General features: G+C 38.0%; 1 protein-coding gene across 1 annotated transcript in view; it reads right to left on the bottom strand.

Moving 5' to 3' along the window:
• The window catches only part of LOC118801803 (alpha-2-macroglobulin-like protein 1), a 36399-nt gene extending 20892 nt beyond the window's left edge, over window positions 1–15507 (bottom strand). Inside the window, exons 1-15 of the mRNA XM_036562174.1 lie at window positions 15415–15507; window positions 13640–13823; window positions 12405–12561; window positions 11842–11894; window positions 11706–11726; window positions 11180–11348; window positions 10478–10562; window positions 7881–8010; window positions 6989–7103; window positions 6782–6891; window positions 5404–5574; window positions 4248–4484; window positions 3135–3198; window positions 2785–2930; window positions 1987–2136 (exon numbers count right to left, since the gene is read on the bottom strand). Of these exons, the coding sequence (XP_036418067.1) occupies window positions 1987–2136; window positions 2785–2930; window positions 3135–3198; window positions 4248–4484; window positions 5404–5574; window positions 6782–6891; window positions 6989–7103; window positions 7881–8010; window positions 10478–10562; window positions 11180–11348; window positions 11706–11726; window positions 11842–11894; window positions 12405–12561; window positions 13640–13823; window positions 15415–15488 (1866 nt within the window). The 5' untranslated portion in view covers window positions 15489–15507. The remainder of the gene's footprint in view (window positions 1–1986; window positions 2137–2784; window positions 2931–3134; window positions 3199–4247; window positions 4485–5403; window positions 5575–6781; window positions 6892–6988; window positions 7104–7880; window positions 8011–10477; window positions 10563–11179; window positions 11349–11705; window positions 11727–11841; window positions 11895–12404; window positions 12562–13639; window positions 13824–15414) is intronic.
• Between the last annotated feature and the right edge of the window lie 1824 nt (window positions 15508–17331).

The following is a 17331-nucleotide window of genomic DNA, read 5'->3' as shown; positions in this document are numbered from 1 at the left end:
GTGTGCACAGCCTGTTTCAAATCACCCCACAGCACCTCAATAGAATTAAAATTCTTTAAATTGGTCAATCCAAAGCTCTCCGTTTCTTTCTTTTGAGCCATTTCTTTGTGAATTTACTGGGATGTTTTGGGTCATTGTCATGTTGCATGGTTCAACTCTGCTTCAGCTTCAGTTTTTGGACAGATGGTCTCACGCTTTTCTCAAACACCTGCTGATACAATAAAGAATTCATGGTGGATTCTATGATGGAGAGCTTGCCAGGCTCTGCTGCAGCAAAGCAGCTCCAAACCATGACATTTGCACCTCTATGCTTCAACATTTGTATGAGGTTCTTGTGCTCAAATGTTGTGCTTGGTTTGCACCAAACATGTCCTTTGTTACTGTTACTGTGCCCAAATAATTCAACTTCAGATTTATCTGTCCAAAGCACAGTGTTCTAGACGTCCTGTTCTTTTTTGAGGTGTTTTTCTGACAAACTGTAGTCTTGCCCTGATGTTTTTTGGGCTTTTTTGACAGCAAGGCTTTCCTTCTTGCACACCTCTCCTAAAAAACAAACTTGTGCAGTCTTTTTCTGATGGTAGATGCATGTACATCATCTGTGTACCTGTAAGTCCTGTGATGACATTTTAGGACTGTTTAAGATTTAAGGCTGAACTTGCTTGGATGGCCTGACCTGGCCATGCTGGCAGTTATTATTGTTTTCCGGACAGTGAAAAGGCTGATTTCTAATTGTTTTGGGATCTTTTTAAATCCCTTCACAGACTCTACAACCTTCTTTCTGACAGCCTCAAAGAGCTCTTTGGATCTCACCATGGTGATACCACTCGCTTCGGCAATCAAGAGCAAATCAAACTATATGAGGTTTTAATGAGACAAATCCTCTCTAACGATGTCCCAATCATTTGCAGCTGATGACGTGCACCTCATTTTAATTTTAGGCATTTTAGGTAGTAATGAATGTGGTGGTGTCCTAACTTTTCCTCATTTGCATTTCTACTATTTACATTTTGCAAATTATTTTTCAAAGACATTCCTTCAGTTTTATTTGTTTAGTAATATTACCTCCATTTCTCAATATTGAAATGTCTGTTTTCTGTTTTCTTGGCGCTGAATAATGAATCATTTGGACTTAAAGGGTAACTCCACCAAGTTTTTAAAAGTTCCACATAATTAAATTGTTAAGATTTAAACAAAATCATTCAGAGTGGTTTGGTGTGAAATGCTCTGTTCTAGAGAAACTTACTGACAGCGGTGGTGATAGAAACCAGATTTCTGAGGGGTTTATCACCTCTAAAAGGTCCCTCAGAGAAAGTTATTATACAAAACGGTTAGATCTACGCTGTCTGATGCCTAAAACATTGTTAATCGATAGTTTTGTGATAGAGGTTTGGCCTAAAATGTCTTCTTAATCTATTTATTTGAATACATTCATGGCAGAAGGTTACATGCAGAGTGTTGTCCCTATTACACATGCATCATCAACATTCCATATAAAAACTCATAGAAGACTTGTGTAGGTTCACTGGTGGTTTTGGATAGTAAATAAAATGTCTATATTTGTGTTCAGTGCAAATATATGACAATTGGCCTGTTCTCCCCGTGTCTGCGTGGGTTTCCTCCGGGTACTCCGGTTTCCTCCCACAGTCCAAAAACATACAGTCAGGCCGATTGAAGGTGCTAAATTGCCCCTAGGTGTGAGTGTGTGTGTGAATGTGTATGTCTGTCTGTCTGCCCTGCGATGGACTGGCGACCTGTCCAGGGTGTATCCTGCCTTCCGCCCAATGACAGCTGGGATAGGCTCCAGCACCCCACCGCGACCCAGAAGGATAAGCGGTTTAGATGATGGATGGAATTGTAACTACTTGTAAATATTAAAGGGCATTCACACTGCAGGCCAAAGGTTTGCAAACAACAGTCATTATAAAGAATTGTCCCGATGTCGGGCTTTCTTGCCTTTAAAACAAGTTTGTTCCAGTTTGAACTTACAAATTCAAGGTTCAGCTCCTTCTCTGGTTTCAGCAGCAGCACACTCCGATCAATGGCCTTCACAGAGCACAGTGACCCGGGCTGAGCTTTCAGGATGAGGGACGTCTGACCCCCGGGGAGCTCCGTAGGAGAGGGGAACGTCAAAGACACCTGAGGAACCACAAGAAAGAGCAGACTGTACTACAACTATACTTGTTTTAAGCATAATTCCATGAAAACACACAATAATCTGCATTATTTCTTGAAATAAGTGACAATATTTGCAAATAAAAAAAAAAGGGTCTGATCCACTCAGACCAGCGCAACACACACTAACACACCACCACTGCTACTGCAGTGCTGAGAATGATCCACCACCCAAATAGTACCTGCTCTGTGAGGGTCCATGGGGGTCCTGACCACTGAAGATCAGGGTAAAAGGGGGCTGACAAAGTATCAGAGAAACAGATGGACTACAGTCTGTAACTGTAGAACTACAAAGTGCACCTATATAGTAAGTGGAGCTGATAAAATGGACAATGAGCGTAGAAACAAGGAGGTGGTCATAATGTTATGCCTGATTGGTGTATCTTGAGATCTTGAAAAAAAACATCCGTTGTGTTGAGGAACTGACATATATAACTCAAAATCTCAAAATAAATGAAAATAACTTGTTTTTATGGAAAAGTGGTGTAAAAATAACTCCATAGCCCTTTAGGACTCCTGTGGTTCCACAATACTGGCCTTTTAAAATGAACAGAATAATCCAGCACTTTTTTTAAGACAAGTAATCTGATCAGTGTAATTTCCAGTCCTCACCTTGTTGGTCAGGCACAGCTGAATGGGGAAATCCTTGCTGTCGGCCACAGCCTCTCCGCTCGGGAGCACAGTGTACACCACCACCTGAGCATACGGAGCCAAAGCATCCATCTTCTGCAGTGAAAACCTCAGCTTCCCTTTGTTCACTGTCAAGACAGAAAGCGAGGGAGATACACAGTATGTATAGTCCTGTGCAAATGACGTTTTCTAGATTTTCTAAGTGGGAATAAGTACCAACCTGTTAACACACAGGCCTGCTAATGGGGTGGTAATGTACTGGATTTGTCCAGCATTTATTCATTTTAAATGTTATAATATCTTGTTGTGGATGAAGAGTGAGTTAAACAGACCTGTTCCTTTTTTCATGGCTGCTGAAAGATGTCCGTACTGAGCCAAGCTGCCTTTGGACATCACCTGCACAAACAGGTAAAGAGTTAATCAGTTATTTAAGCTGTTAATCCAATGTACAGCAATATATACACTCATTCTAGGGGGGAACAAAACCTCACATCTCCAAAAATCAAATCGAAACAATCATATATAAGTTAATGTAAAAAGATTTAGGACCATTTCATCCGATACTGGTTCGTTCTTCATGACATTCTGGCACGGCTGCCTGAGCCTGTCACATATATATACAAATATATATATACATATATATATATATATATATATGTGTGTGTGTACATGGAGATATAAGGCTTGTTCCCACACCATCAGTTTGCTTATATTAATAATTCACTTGCAATTCCCAAACTGTCATCACCACTGAGCAGCTTTTTTGTTTTTTATTGGGTCAGTTTTATGGCTCAGTCTGATTTGGTCAGACTCTGAAGACGAAACTACACGTTTGGCGAATGGTATCAGGTTCATTTCTGGCTGATTCCAGGTTGTTTAGCTGTTCTTCTGTCACAGCTGCCAACTGAAAAGCTGCTCAGTGGTGATGACAGTTTGGGAATTTAGTGTCGTCTCATCTTCAGAGTCTGACCAAATCGGCTGTCGGTCAAATGTGATCTTAAAAGTGTCCACAGTGCGCAAAGAAGTAAAAACGTTCAAATCCTACAGCTGTCAAACTCATTGCTTAGCAATGGCGTCTTAGCAGAGTGATACAGTGTTTGTGAAAAAAACGTGATGTTATGGTGAAATAACAGTACGGTTACAACACTTCTCAACCAATCAGCTTGCATGGCCGGAACTAACTATTGCATAATCATATATGTACATATATGTTAGATTTTAGCACATAATTTGTTTATCTGCTAAGTTTAACATTTTGGAAAAAAATTGTTTGTTTATAACAGCAAATAAGCAGAGATTGTGCCTTAAACTGTGCAGACATGTGTTCTCTGTAAAGGATGCATTAACCTATTTACACTTCGCAGCACTGAGGGCGCACACACTGCAAATCTGAGATTTGATACATATTCGGAAGATGTATATAAAAACATTTCCTTAGCAGGTACCATGTAGAAGAAGTCCAGGGACCGCTGGCCTGGTTTAATCTCTTTGCCCTGTATGATGTACTGAGCCTCCACAACGGCGGGTTTAGCACAGCTCAACGCGTCTGGCGAAGGCTGCAGCTCCAGGAAGCTTTTGCTCTTGGAGTAGAAAGGCTGGACCCAGTAGTACGCAGTGGGATAGTTTGGTATGCGCACATTATCAGCGCTTTCTTGCTGTTCCTGCACCTTTTGATATGAAGCCTGTTTAAGAATATAGAAGAAAAACGGTGTTCAGATGTGCAACTGCAGATAGAAACAGGACAGAAAACGTACATTAAGGCAAAACACTACAGGCACCAAGGACAATTCTGTTCTCACCAATCATCTACATGTAACTCGAACACGTAGACAGAAATACAAACACTATTTCTGAAAAGTTTTGTAAAATCATATTCGAAATTTGTTTATATTTACAAAATGCGATCAACTTGGTCAGACATTCATGTCATTTCGTTGTACTTTTGTCAGTTAAATAAAGGCTCAAGAGAACCAACAAATCATGGATTCTTATGTTTATTCACCTTTTAAAAAAGAGGGGCTCGTTAGTAGAGAAAATAATTCCATGTAGAACCATGAACACTCAAAGAACCCTTTACATGATTTGCATGGTGAAATGGTTTTCAGATTGATGGGAAATGTGTTGTGTATGGTTCTATATAGAATCCTTTTGAAAAGGGTTCTATATAGCGCCATAAAGGGTTCTTCTATTGTTACAAGGTTGATATTAGAAGAATAGAAGAACGCTTTTTGGTGCTATATGGGCTGTGGAGTAGTTGATGTTCAATAAAAGAGCACTTGCCCTTATGTGCCACGTCTCCAGTGTCTTATTCCTCGCCGACCCACAATATAACATAAAAATAAAGAATTACGTCTAAATGTTGTACAGAGTAGAGTAGTGTAGTGTAGAGTTACCATAGAGTACATATAGAACAGTATAGAGTTTAAAATCTCAGGCTTATTACATACTAAGGCTTATTATTCAGCAACCACAGGGACTTCAGTGCAAACTGGCTGAGCTATTCTTAGATTACAGAAGTGTGTACTAAAACTTTGGGCCTGCTGGTGGGCCCTGGACATTTAAGGGGCCAGCGCCTTTCACAATAAAGCTACAATCACTCACCTCCAAAGAAACTGCTTCTGACCCCCACAGAAGCGTGTTTAGGCTGAAGGGGGCAGTGCCGTTGACATCTGTGACTACTGTCCAGGTCACATTTTTGTTTCCGCCGTACCTCACTGTTAGAAACACTGATGCACCTTTGACAGGACTGGAGTCTGGACCAGTAGCTTTAACCTAATGAAACAGGAGACAAACGTCATCAACACAGACTGAAAAACAAACAAACCAAAAGATGAGCTTTAATAAATCAAGGTGGGACAAATGTCAGTTATTTAGATCAAACCAATGCTAATCTTTAACCATGTGACTTTATTGATATACCAATGAGATTTTAATAAAAAAGCATAATGTAATAGCAACAAGCAGTGGCATGACAATACGACGACTGGAATAAAGCTTAACTGCAACATCAAATAAACATCAGCGTTGTCAAACGTAGACCTTAAAGGTCTGTAAACTAAAGCTTATCACTAGAGCTCGGCGATATGGGCAAAATGTTATCACGATAAACAAAATTCATATCGTTCGCTATCGATACATATCACGATAAATGTCAAATCATTATTTCTTTCAAGTTTGAAGGCTGAGTTTTGCTCCTGGGTGGTTAACTGTGGTTTTAAACTATCCTTTATGGTCAGAACATGACAAACACTCACGAACCAGTGGAACATTTCACAAGTCTCTCAGGGGACAGTGGGAGAAAGGGTCTGGTGAGCTGTTTTTATCAGCTGGAAAAGCACAGCTGCAGTTTTTGTAAAAGTCATAATTTAAGAAAGAAAACAGATTATTTTTAGCTGTCTGGTGACGAGTGCTCGGCTATCCCGTTACAAATGCTAAACAAGTGGCCAAAAACAGAGCTAAACTGTTTAGTTTCTCAACAACGTCAGCTTAGTATGAACAGCAGACATGAGCTGGCTCGGACAAAGCTGGTTAGGCTGTACAGAAAGAGGTGAGTTCACTGTAGTTCAGTACAGTTACGCCACTGATCTCCTCACTCAGACTTGGTCACAGGAGAACAGATCACTGGTCACTCCACTCAAACAGGGTATATATAACTCCACGTTTCAGATATTGCTAAAGTATATTTAGTGACTTATTTTACCCCTTCCTTCCTAATCATGTCGAAAAACTTGCAAGTGTGCCCTCTCCTGGCGACAGCAGAGTAGTGTCGCTTTCCTTGCAGTAGAAAGCGCCACCAGGGCTTTCGCTAGAATGTGGACGTGTGATAATGGTCTATTATATCGAAAATTATTAAACAGTTCTTATTGTTCTATCGAGAAAAGTTAAATCGCAATAATTATCGTTTTATTGCCCAGCCCTACTTACCGCATTATCCCAAGTTTTAAAAGGGTCTTTCCACTTACACGCCTTCCTTTATTACCTTTCCTCTGTAGCTCATCCCAAGCTTAAAGGCCTGAGGAGCATCCACAAAGGTAACTGTGACAATGTCGCTAGTGACAGTCATGCTGCCAGACCCCTTCAGGACCACCCCTGGAGAGGGAACACAGAACTGTTAGACATCTGTGTTCAATCAGAGCTCATTTATTCATTACTGACATTAAGCAGAGTGATGTTGAGGAGAATTTACCAGTGCCATACTCCTCCACCTCACACACCACACTAACAACGTCTTCATACTGTGTTTCAGTCACTGCGAACTCCATCAGATTCACAACAGTAGATCCACAGCCCGTCTTATCAGTCTGAGAAAAAACGAGAGCAGAATGTCCAGCACATTGACATATATAATGTATTTTTTTAACACAAGTGTATGTACTTCACTAGCGTATACATATACACTATAAAATACATATATATTTTATATATATTATACGCTACACTCTCAGAAAAAAAGGTTCTAAACTGTCACTGGGGCAGTGCCCGTCTTGTCACTGAAGTGGTTCCCATCAAGGGTTCATCTCAGTACCTTTAGTCAGGGAACATAACTGAACCATAATCCACTGAAATGATATGTTCTAAGCTGTACTGACTCCACACACCCCGTCTCGTCTCCAGGCTTTATTTTACTGTTCTGTTTTAAAACATTCGGTTATGAAAAGGTACAAATATGAACTTTTCACCTGGAAAAACTTATTTAAGGTTCACAACTGGACCTTAAATCCACTGTTGTACCTTTGAGGGAACATTTACAATGTTTTTATCTTAATGAATAAAAAATGTACCTGCACAGAACCTTTATTTCTAACAGTGTATAGAGCACCGAAACAGGTTCTATGACTCATATTTGGTGCTATATATAACTCTTTTTGAAAAGAACTACATACAATGAATTCTTCAGTTCTTTATCAAGTAGATAATAATAATAATAATAATAATAACAACAATAGCACCACAATAAAGAAAAGCATGCAGATTTCCTCAAACCGGGTTCTTATCAAAAGTTGCATAAATGGTTTAGAAATATTTTTTCAGAGCTCTCTTCTGAAATTTTGACTGCAGGTATAACTTTGTTGACTAACCGTCATGGAATATGTTTTGCAGATGTCCAAGGTTGTCTGGTTGTTTTCAGGCCTGATCCACCAGAAGGTGAAGCGTTTACGGCACACCTCCGCCTTCACAGAGCCACTCACAGGCTTCCCATACGTATAGCTGCCAGCATAGGAAACAAAAAAGGTACAACAGGAGTAACAAACATATCACCACTGACCACTGCAGCAACTAGCACGTCCATAAGAATCTCACAGAACACATACATCATATATTAAAGGGCACTGAGGAGGGATTTTAAACATTCCCATAAATATTAATTGAAAAAATAATATTAACACTTTATAGTCATTTTTATTTTGCGTTATGAATTGTTAATGTAACGCTTAAAACAGTTGTTTGCAAAAGTTTGGGCACTCCTGGTCAAATTTCATGTATTTATTGATTTTCTAAGTGGAAATAAGTGAACACGTCCTCTACAGAGATACACTTCTGCACATTTGAATGCACAGTTACTTTTTATTTGCTGATTCGAACATAACAAAGGTCGGGTGGGGGGGTCTAACATAAAGTATGGCCTGTGCAAAAAGTTCTGGTACATTTTATATGTTGTATTTTTTTCCAATGTGGTAAAAAATAGAAATTGTGCTCTACAATTAGCAGAAAAATGCTGTGTGTGCCCTCTAGAGGATGTGTTGTCTTACTTTCACAAAACATGTATTTTGACCAGGGGTGTTCAAACTTTTGCATACCTATGTAAATAGCATTTATAGCATGTTATAGTTTTGGTGCAGAAGAAACTCAGTCCAGTCTTGCGTCGTGCATCCCACAATTTCCTTTAACAACTTAGAAACTAAACCTGTCCGAAACAAAATCATGGCAAGGCTTTAATATTTTGGTCACACTATATTTGGATGGTCCCCTGTAGATGATCTACAGATACTTATATTAATAACAAACACTCTTGTGATACTCAGTTGATTATCAACAACATTATGGTTAAGGTTAGGTTTAGGAGTTGGTGTTGGTGTAGGCTTAGCCTTGAGGTTAGGTTTAGGGTTAGGGACAGATTTAATAGAATGTTTCACATGCAACTTCAATTTCAGTTGCATTTAATAGATATTTAGTTGAATGTCAGTTAAAAATAGACTGAGCATCTACGAAGCGTCTAATTTTATATGAGCACAGCTTGAATGTTACTTTTATGGAGAAACAATGGGTCTCATTCTCCAACCGTTCGTGAGAAGAAATGTCTTCTTAAAACCCACTTATGCAGTTTTCACTAACTTTCTGTGTCAGGTGCAATACCCGCCTTCGTCACCAGAGGTCAGCCTCACCTGAGCATTGACTTGCTCCCTATTGACACCTTGCCCTGTCTCACCTGCAGCTCATTAACCTCCCTTTATAAGGACCTTCACTCACACTGGATCTCTACAATGTATTGCCGGTTCATCTGTGTACCAAGCCTTGTTTTTTCTAATCTGATTTTTTGGATTGCCTGGACCCTGTTCTGAACTTTTTGACTCTGTTTCTTGAACTCCCTTTGGTACCTTTGCTGTAGTGATGGCAAAATGAAGCTCTGAAGCTCTGAATCTGTCCTCCTTACTGTGTCGAAAAATGGTTCATTACTCGAAGCTTCATGACACAGTGCACATTAGTGCCATCTGGTGGCCAAAACCTCAAAGTGCTTCATGAATCTGGCGAACATCTGTTTTACAGCTTTTAAAACTGTGTTCGAGTGCATTACAACAATGGCATTTGTTGTTTAAATAAAAAAAAAACAATAAAACTAAATTGTTGTGCGTGTCTTCAGTATCTCATTGCTGATTTGGGTACACACATCCAGGGTTTGGCAGAAAACTTTGATGGATGAATAATGTATTCTGCTACAATACATAAAACAGTAATGTATTAAAATAAATTTATTCATCTGTGTTTCAGTATCTCTCTCTCTCTCTCACTCTCTCATCTCACTCACTCACTCACTCACTCACTCACTCTGAACGACCCTCGAAGCGCGCCCCCGGCTTTGCTGCTTTTGAATCTTTTCCCGAAGCAGTCACGTGGTTGTGTGCCGAAATGAAGCTTCGGACGTCATTGGTCACATGATCGTTGTAGAACGAATCAAGCACCGACACACTGATTCGAAGCAATGGGTGTCATTTTTTTTGACACACGCCTCGAAGCTTCAGATTCAAGGGTGCCATCACTACTTTGCTGTGTTGTGATCTATTCTGGTTTTTGTGATTTTTGATACTGTGTTCTGAGTAAACGGGAATCATGGATTCAAACCCACCTGGAGTCTTCATTATATTCTGACATACATATATATATATAATTATAATATATATATATATAAAATATATATATAGTGTTTTCTTATTTGGGATTTGTTCTTAGGTAAGAACAGAGTCTACACACACTCAAGAGCACAAAGGTGAGAACAGTTCTGTGCTTTAAGAACTCGTCATGAATCTAGACTTTTTCTTAGGACGTTTTTTTCTTAAATGTGTTCTTGAGAACTTGGGAAGCTATTGGTGAATGACGCCGTTTTTTTACCCCACAGCAACAAGTAAATTTATAATGGCAGGTGTTTCAGTTCGTTTAGGCCGCTTTAAATATCACTTACTTGGCACAAACGTTCAGAGTGGCCTGCTTGTCCAGAACCGTTACGACTGGAGGAAGCTTGACAATCACCTCAAACTTTGGTAGAACTGCAAAAGAGGGCAAACATAATTTAGAAGAAACTAAATTAATAAACAGACAAATATTCATTTATAAGGAATCCCTTTAATTGTTTAATAACAACACAAAGCTGTGGTTGCTTGTATGTGGGAACTACACAAATTTTGGAACAGTTTCATAGTAGATACTAAATAATTCACAGTAGATGCTGAATAATTCATAGTAAATACTGAATAATTTATAGTAGATACTGAATAATTCATAGTAGATACTGACTAATTCATAGTAGATACTGACTAATTCATAGTATATACTGAATAATTCAGAGTAAATACTGAATAATTCAGAGTACATACTGAATAACGTATAGTAGATACTGAATAAGTCACAGTAGATACTGAATTATTTATAGTAGATACTAAATAACTCACAGTAGATACTGAATAATTTTCATTAGTGACTGAATAATTCAGAATAGATTTTGCATAATGTATGGTAGATATTGAACTATAGTACTTAAATGTAATATTAATATACATTCTTATAACAAATTATTAAAAACGAATTAATTCCTTATAATAAAATGGGACACTGTGATAATTAAACACATAATATCTGAATAATGAAGCTCATTTCTCGGTCTGACCGTATTCCTTGATTTCAAAGTCTTGGCTGGTCGCCTCGTTTTTCCCGTTCCAGGCAGTGATGATGTACGACCCCTGTTGGGCCTCTGTGTTCATAGGATAGGACAGATCCAGGATGCCGCTGACCGTCGACTGGTTCAACCACTGACCAATACGGTTGAAGTTAGGGTCCTAAAAAAAGAAAAAGAAAAAACACACTACACAAGCTACAGTCTTCAAAACAGCCAGTAACAGTGAATCACATTTAGCAAGAAAACTGCAGAAATCTCTAAAATTATTTAAAATTAAAATTTAATAATAATAATATTAATCATTATCATCATCATCAATTCACAGAGCAGCTTGTGTACATGTCCATGTCAATGTAGCAGCTCAAAGTGCTTAAGCATCAAATCTGAAGGTTAAAAAAAGCAAAAGTTAGTAATAAAAAGAAAATAAAATGAAGTGAAACAAAACAAAGACAAAATGAAACATAGATAGATGGATTATACAGTCTGTAGGTTTGTAGAGTTGATGACTGCACCATACCTGCAGCTCTATTGTTGGGAACTGAAGGAGAAAGAAAAGAAAAGCGTTTATAATCAGCAGTATAGTGTGTTACTCTCTGTGCACAGTTTAGTTTACAGTGCAAAATACATTAAAGAAATGACTGGAGTCGTCATACCTGCTGCTCATAGGTGAGAAAACTGGAATCCAGAGAGACGATTCGGAATCTGACTGTGGAGAAAAATACATACATTACTTGTAACCATCAAAAAGAAGGTGGAGCAGCTTTTTTATAAAGGGGAATTCCACCAATTTTTCTAATTCTCTGCATAATTCAGTGTTTGATGTGTAAACAGAGTCATTCAGAGTGGTTTGGTGCGAAATAGTAGAGACTCAGATTTCTCTACAGTGGTGGTGATAGGAACCAGGGGTCGCCATGACTACAACACAAATAAAGCCAAGTCTTTGTTTATGTTCTAACTATTTCATTATGTAGAAATTTGGAAAAATTGGTGGAATTCCCCTTAACCTCATATCTCTAAAAGAGTAACAGGGAAGGAAACTGATCTGATTTCGTAATTTTACTGCATGTTACTGTAAAATATTTTGTTCAAATGTGTGTTTAGATCCGTCCGTTCATCATAAAACATTCACACGATGTAAAAAACGCCTGGCTGCTTCTCAAACTGTGCAAAAAATAAACAAAATAAATTAATATGGCAGCTGGTTTTCTTGAGTTACCTGTTTGTCCAGGTTTGTAGATGGGTTTGTCTGTCTGAATGATGGTCAACTGAGCAGGAGGTCTGATGAGGATCTTCGTGGTCTTGTTCAGAAACGTACTTTCTCCACTGATCTGAACGTTAATGGAAGCCTCAGACTCAACGTTTACATCAGGAACCTGCAGAAGAGCAGAAACACAGTCAAAAAATGATAAATGTGCAAAAAAGGGAAGTTTAGGTTTACAGTCAGTGCCAGTGATCATTTACACGTAATGCTTAAAAGGCCCATATCAGAAAAAATCTAATTATTCTCTTTTAATTAATATAAAAGTTTGAAATGTTGTATGAATGTGGCTAAAACTTCAATCTGTATCATTCACATCTGTTTCTTATTTGAACTTTAATGTGCACAATTTTTAATTCAGTGTTTTTGTGATGCCACAATATCCAACTCATTTACATGTTTCAGCTTATTAGGCCTACAATAGTTCAGCTCCGCCCTTTCAGCTTTATTCAGCTCTAATATGGTGCGATACAGGGCAACCAATCGAAACAGAGCTCATTTACGTACATCAGTCTTAAAGGCACCATAGTGGCCTGTTTTAGGAGAGGTAGGAACATGTTCAGTTTAAAAATGAATTAGGAGGTGGTCAGAATGTCATGCCTGATCGGTGTGTACATATATGTGTGTGTGTGTGTATTACAAAATTTTCTGTTCACACTCTAAGCAAAAAAAGGCTTCTGTACTGTCCTTCTATGACTTTCTATGACTTGTAACAATAGCAGAATCCTTTTCACTGACCATTTCTTTAAATTTGTTTAAGGTTAAAAAAATGACATGCCTTGTTAACACATCCAGTTTAAGTGTGCAGTTTTTGTCTATTTGCTGAGTTTAACACAATTTAAAAAAGCAAAACATAAAGTACAGAGTGTGCCATAACTTTTGCACAGGCCACATCTTGCTAAATGTGCATTTTATATGTGTTCTCTGTAGAGGATGTGTTCACTTAGAAAATCAACATGTAATTTGACCAGGGGTGCTCAAACTTTTGCATACGAACTGTACAGCAGGCTTCCCATCATAGATAAGAACCAGATAACCATGCAAAAAAAAACACAATGGTTCTATATATAGCTATTTATTTTCCCAAAGAACCTTGGAGAACCCTTTCTAACGCTGCAGCTTATTCTATTTTGATACGAAGGACATGCTGGTAAAATGTTGAGTCTTCATAGTGGGCTATGACCGTTACTGACCTTGAAGGGAAGGCACTGATAGAAGTCTTTTTTGATGGCGTTCTGCTTCAGGAGCATCCTGCTGTTTTGGCTGTGTTCCAGCGTCACCATCAATGATAGTGGTTTTTGAAGGGGGTACACATTAACACATAGCGTCTCCGATGTACCCCCTACTGGCTGGGACGAGACGGCCAACATATAAATGCTGAAGTGGGGACAAGAACGAGTGTAAATTAATAGAAAAGCTTGAAAAAACATGCTTTAAAAAACGGACGAGCTACAAGCAACTATGAGACACTATACAAATGCTGTCATGCTAGCTGGTGGCTATTAGCTTTTCACTTCCACTAATGGTTAATAACTTAAATTAACACTCCTCAACAGCTATTCCTTCAAGTTAATTGAAGGAATAGTTTAAGGAAACGTGTGATCGTGCCTAAAAAGGAATACAAGCTATTAGCCACTAGATAAATTCAATTCAATTCGCATTTTTTGGATAGTTAATTTAGCCCTGTTAGCACTGTGTGAGTTAATTCAGGCTAACTGGTGACTATAAGCTTCCACAGAAGAGCTTTTCACTCACATTCTTCGTTAGCAACTGAACAAGGATGAGAGTGTAAGAGTGTAAACATGCTAATGTGGCTAACAGACAGTGAACGCAAGCCAATATTCATACTTTTATATACCAGCATAGACCAGAATGGCTGGTCACCAGTAAAACCAGTATATATTCTGTTTCGATGCTGGTATGCTGGCCAACCAGCATTAGCCAACTGGAAGACCAGCTAAACCAGCATCAACCAGCATCAGACCAGCACTAGACCAGCTGTGCTGTTTTTTCAGCGATGGTTTAGCACTAGATTGCATTGTGCATATCGCTTTTGTCGGAAGAAAACCTCATATCTCGTCAATGGAACCAGAATTTTTCCAAGTAATTTGGGGGCCATTTCTTTTGGTCTGTTCATCATGAAATTTACAGACAATGTAAAGGGCAACATGCATTTTCAGATTATGTTGAAAACTGAAAAACGACAAAAATGGAGATACGAGGTTTTCTTCCGACAGCAGCGATAATGCAGTCATGCTAATTAATATGAGCCGTTTGCTTTCATTCATTCTTGGCAAGTGAACAAGAATCAGAGTGTTTATTAAAGAAATATATTAACATGGCTAATAAACCATGAGTGCAAGCTAACAGCCAATGGTTCAGTTCAGTTCACACTGGTTTTGTGTAGCACATTTAGCACTATTTTGCACTGTGCAAATGCAGTCATGCTAATTGACTGGCTATTAGCTTCCACAAAAGAGCCGTTCAGTTTTTGCTTCTTAGCAACCAAACTGTTCCTAAATATTCATAGTTATCAATTCAGTTTCAATTCAACAGTCTAATTTATTCAAAAGTTTTGGCACCCCAGTCAAATGACACGTGTTGAGTGTGAATAAGTTAACACATCCTCTACAGAGAACACGCTTTACACATTTCAATGCACAGTTACTGTTATGTGCTGCAAGAGGCGCACACAATGCGGCCCGCGCAAAAGCAACATCACATTTTACGTTTTTTTTACCCCAAAATGTTAAACTCAGCAAATAAATAGAAATTCTGCACTAAGACCTAAAAATTCGATTTTGGTTTTGTTCCCTGTAGAAGATGTGTTAACTTGTTGTCAATCGAAAAATGAAGAAAATATGTAATTTGACCGATGGAGTTTAAACTTTTGCATGCAACTAGATTTCTGCCCAGTTCTGCTAATGAAAAATCGCAAGCTAATAAGAGAAGAAAGGAAGGTTCTTACGGTTCATTGGAGGGATCTGCTGCAGCGCTTTGGAGGAGGAGCAGCAAGGCAGCTAGCAGTAGAGGAACCATCATCCTGGGCTGGAGATATCCACAAAACTGATGATCTGAGAGCAGTCACTGTATATAAAAGTCCTCCAATGACACACCACCCACCTCTAACAATGGAGAAAGGTCTTCAGAGATTGTTCTGAGCTCAGACAGACGGCCTTGCGCCGCACATAATCTAGCAAAGCCTTTATCAGCTCACTAAAAATGGGAGATAATGAAACAGGCCAAAGCACTAAGAATCACTCTCATTACCTTCTCTCCAGAAACATTAAACTAACCAAACTTCAGCAGGTATGAACACCCTCTAAATATACTAAATATAACTCAATATAAAACGCACCATGACTTTTGCACAGGTCACATTTTATGTTTTTTTTTTTTTCCACCAATGTGTTAAATTCAGTAAATAAAAGTAAATGTGCATTAAAATGTGCAGAAGTGTGTTCTTTGTAGAGGATGTGTTAACTTATTTACACGCCATTTAACCAGGGGTGCCCAAACTTTTGCATACAACTGTTCAAAGCTTTATATTCACAATTCATAAAGCATATATAGGCATGTTGAAAATGCCTTCCTAATGCAGTTTTCTATGTTATCAAAGTGTTCTGTGAAATTCTTATAGACATGCTAGGTGCTGCAGTGCTCTCTGTAGAGGGTGCGTTAACTTATTACCAATTTGAGAACATTTGTGATAATAAATGTTAATAATCTACTATTACTACTCTAGACTCTTGGTCCAGTTATATGCCTCAAAGTTTGATCTCCACTTTTGGAATATGATGATATTGGAATAATAATTTTGTCATAACCTTGTTCTCAACACATTACAGCATAAAAACTAACATATTCGAACCATTTTATACATTTATGTATATATATATATATATATATACACACGCACACACACACACACACATATATATATATATATATATATATGTATATGTATATTGGTGTGTGTGTGTGTATATATATATGTATATATACATATATATACACATATATAAGGCAGTCAAATTCAATGTACATGATTGTATTATTGTACAAGTTTTCAATAATATGTTGAGTTGATGTTTTGCAGTGTTGTACCTTCATTTCTCAGTGAAGACTGTCATTACGTACAAGTTACTCATTTTCAGCATCTGGAAAAAAAGCAGAAAACAAATATTTAACAGAAAATTACACAGAAGCTTCAACAACTAAATATTATATCATATGAGTGTTCAGTATGTCGCTCTTTAAGCTTCCATTCTTTTCAGGAGACTCACTTTCAGTTTCTCAAAGAATCTGCAGACACACCTTCAAAGTTCAGTCTTAGAAGTTGAATTTTACTTGACCTGCGTAAACCTGCACGTGTTTTCTGAGTTTTTATGTGATGGTGATGGTAAAATAGTGAAAAATCTGAAAGGTTTTCTTTGCGGACTACTTTGCTGTAAAGCACCCTGCATGTTAAAAATAATCTGACCAAAAAAGTCTCTGGCGGTGTATTCATAACTATTCTGTGTTATCATTTTCTGTTTCACTAAATTTCAAGTACTCCTCCACCATGAATGAATTTAAAAAATATGTTTCAGGCCAAAATTATCTTATAAAACTATCATAAAAGAACATCTCACACATCTGGCAGCGTATTAATAACTGTTTCATGTAATAACTTTCTGCGAGGGAGCTTTAAAGGTGGACGTCTGGTTCCTATCACCACGACTGTGAACAATTTTGACTGTGTAAGTTTCTCTATAATGGAGTATTTCACACCAAACCACTCTGAATGACTCTGTTTACATCTTAATCAGTTAATTATGCAGGAATTTTTAAAATGTTAACTTTATAGTAGAAAAAGAAAATGTTTCTAAAGTTTAATTAAAGT

This window comes from Colossoma macropomum, unplaced genomic scaffold (assembly GCF_904425465.1).
Source record: "Colossoma macropomum unplaced genomic scaffold, Colossoma_macropomum, whole genome shotgun sequence".
Taxonomy (NCBI): domain Eukaryota; kingdom Metazoa; phylum Chordata; class Actinopteri; order Characiformes; family Serrasalmidae; genus Colossoma; species Colossoma macropomum.
This window is presented reverse-complemented; position numbering and strand designations above follow the sequence as displayed.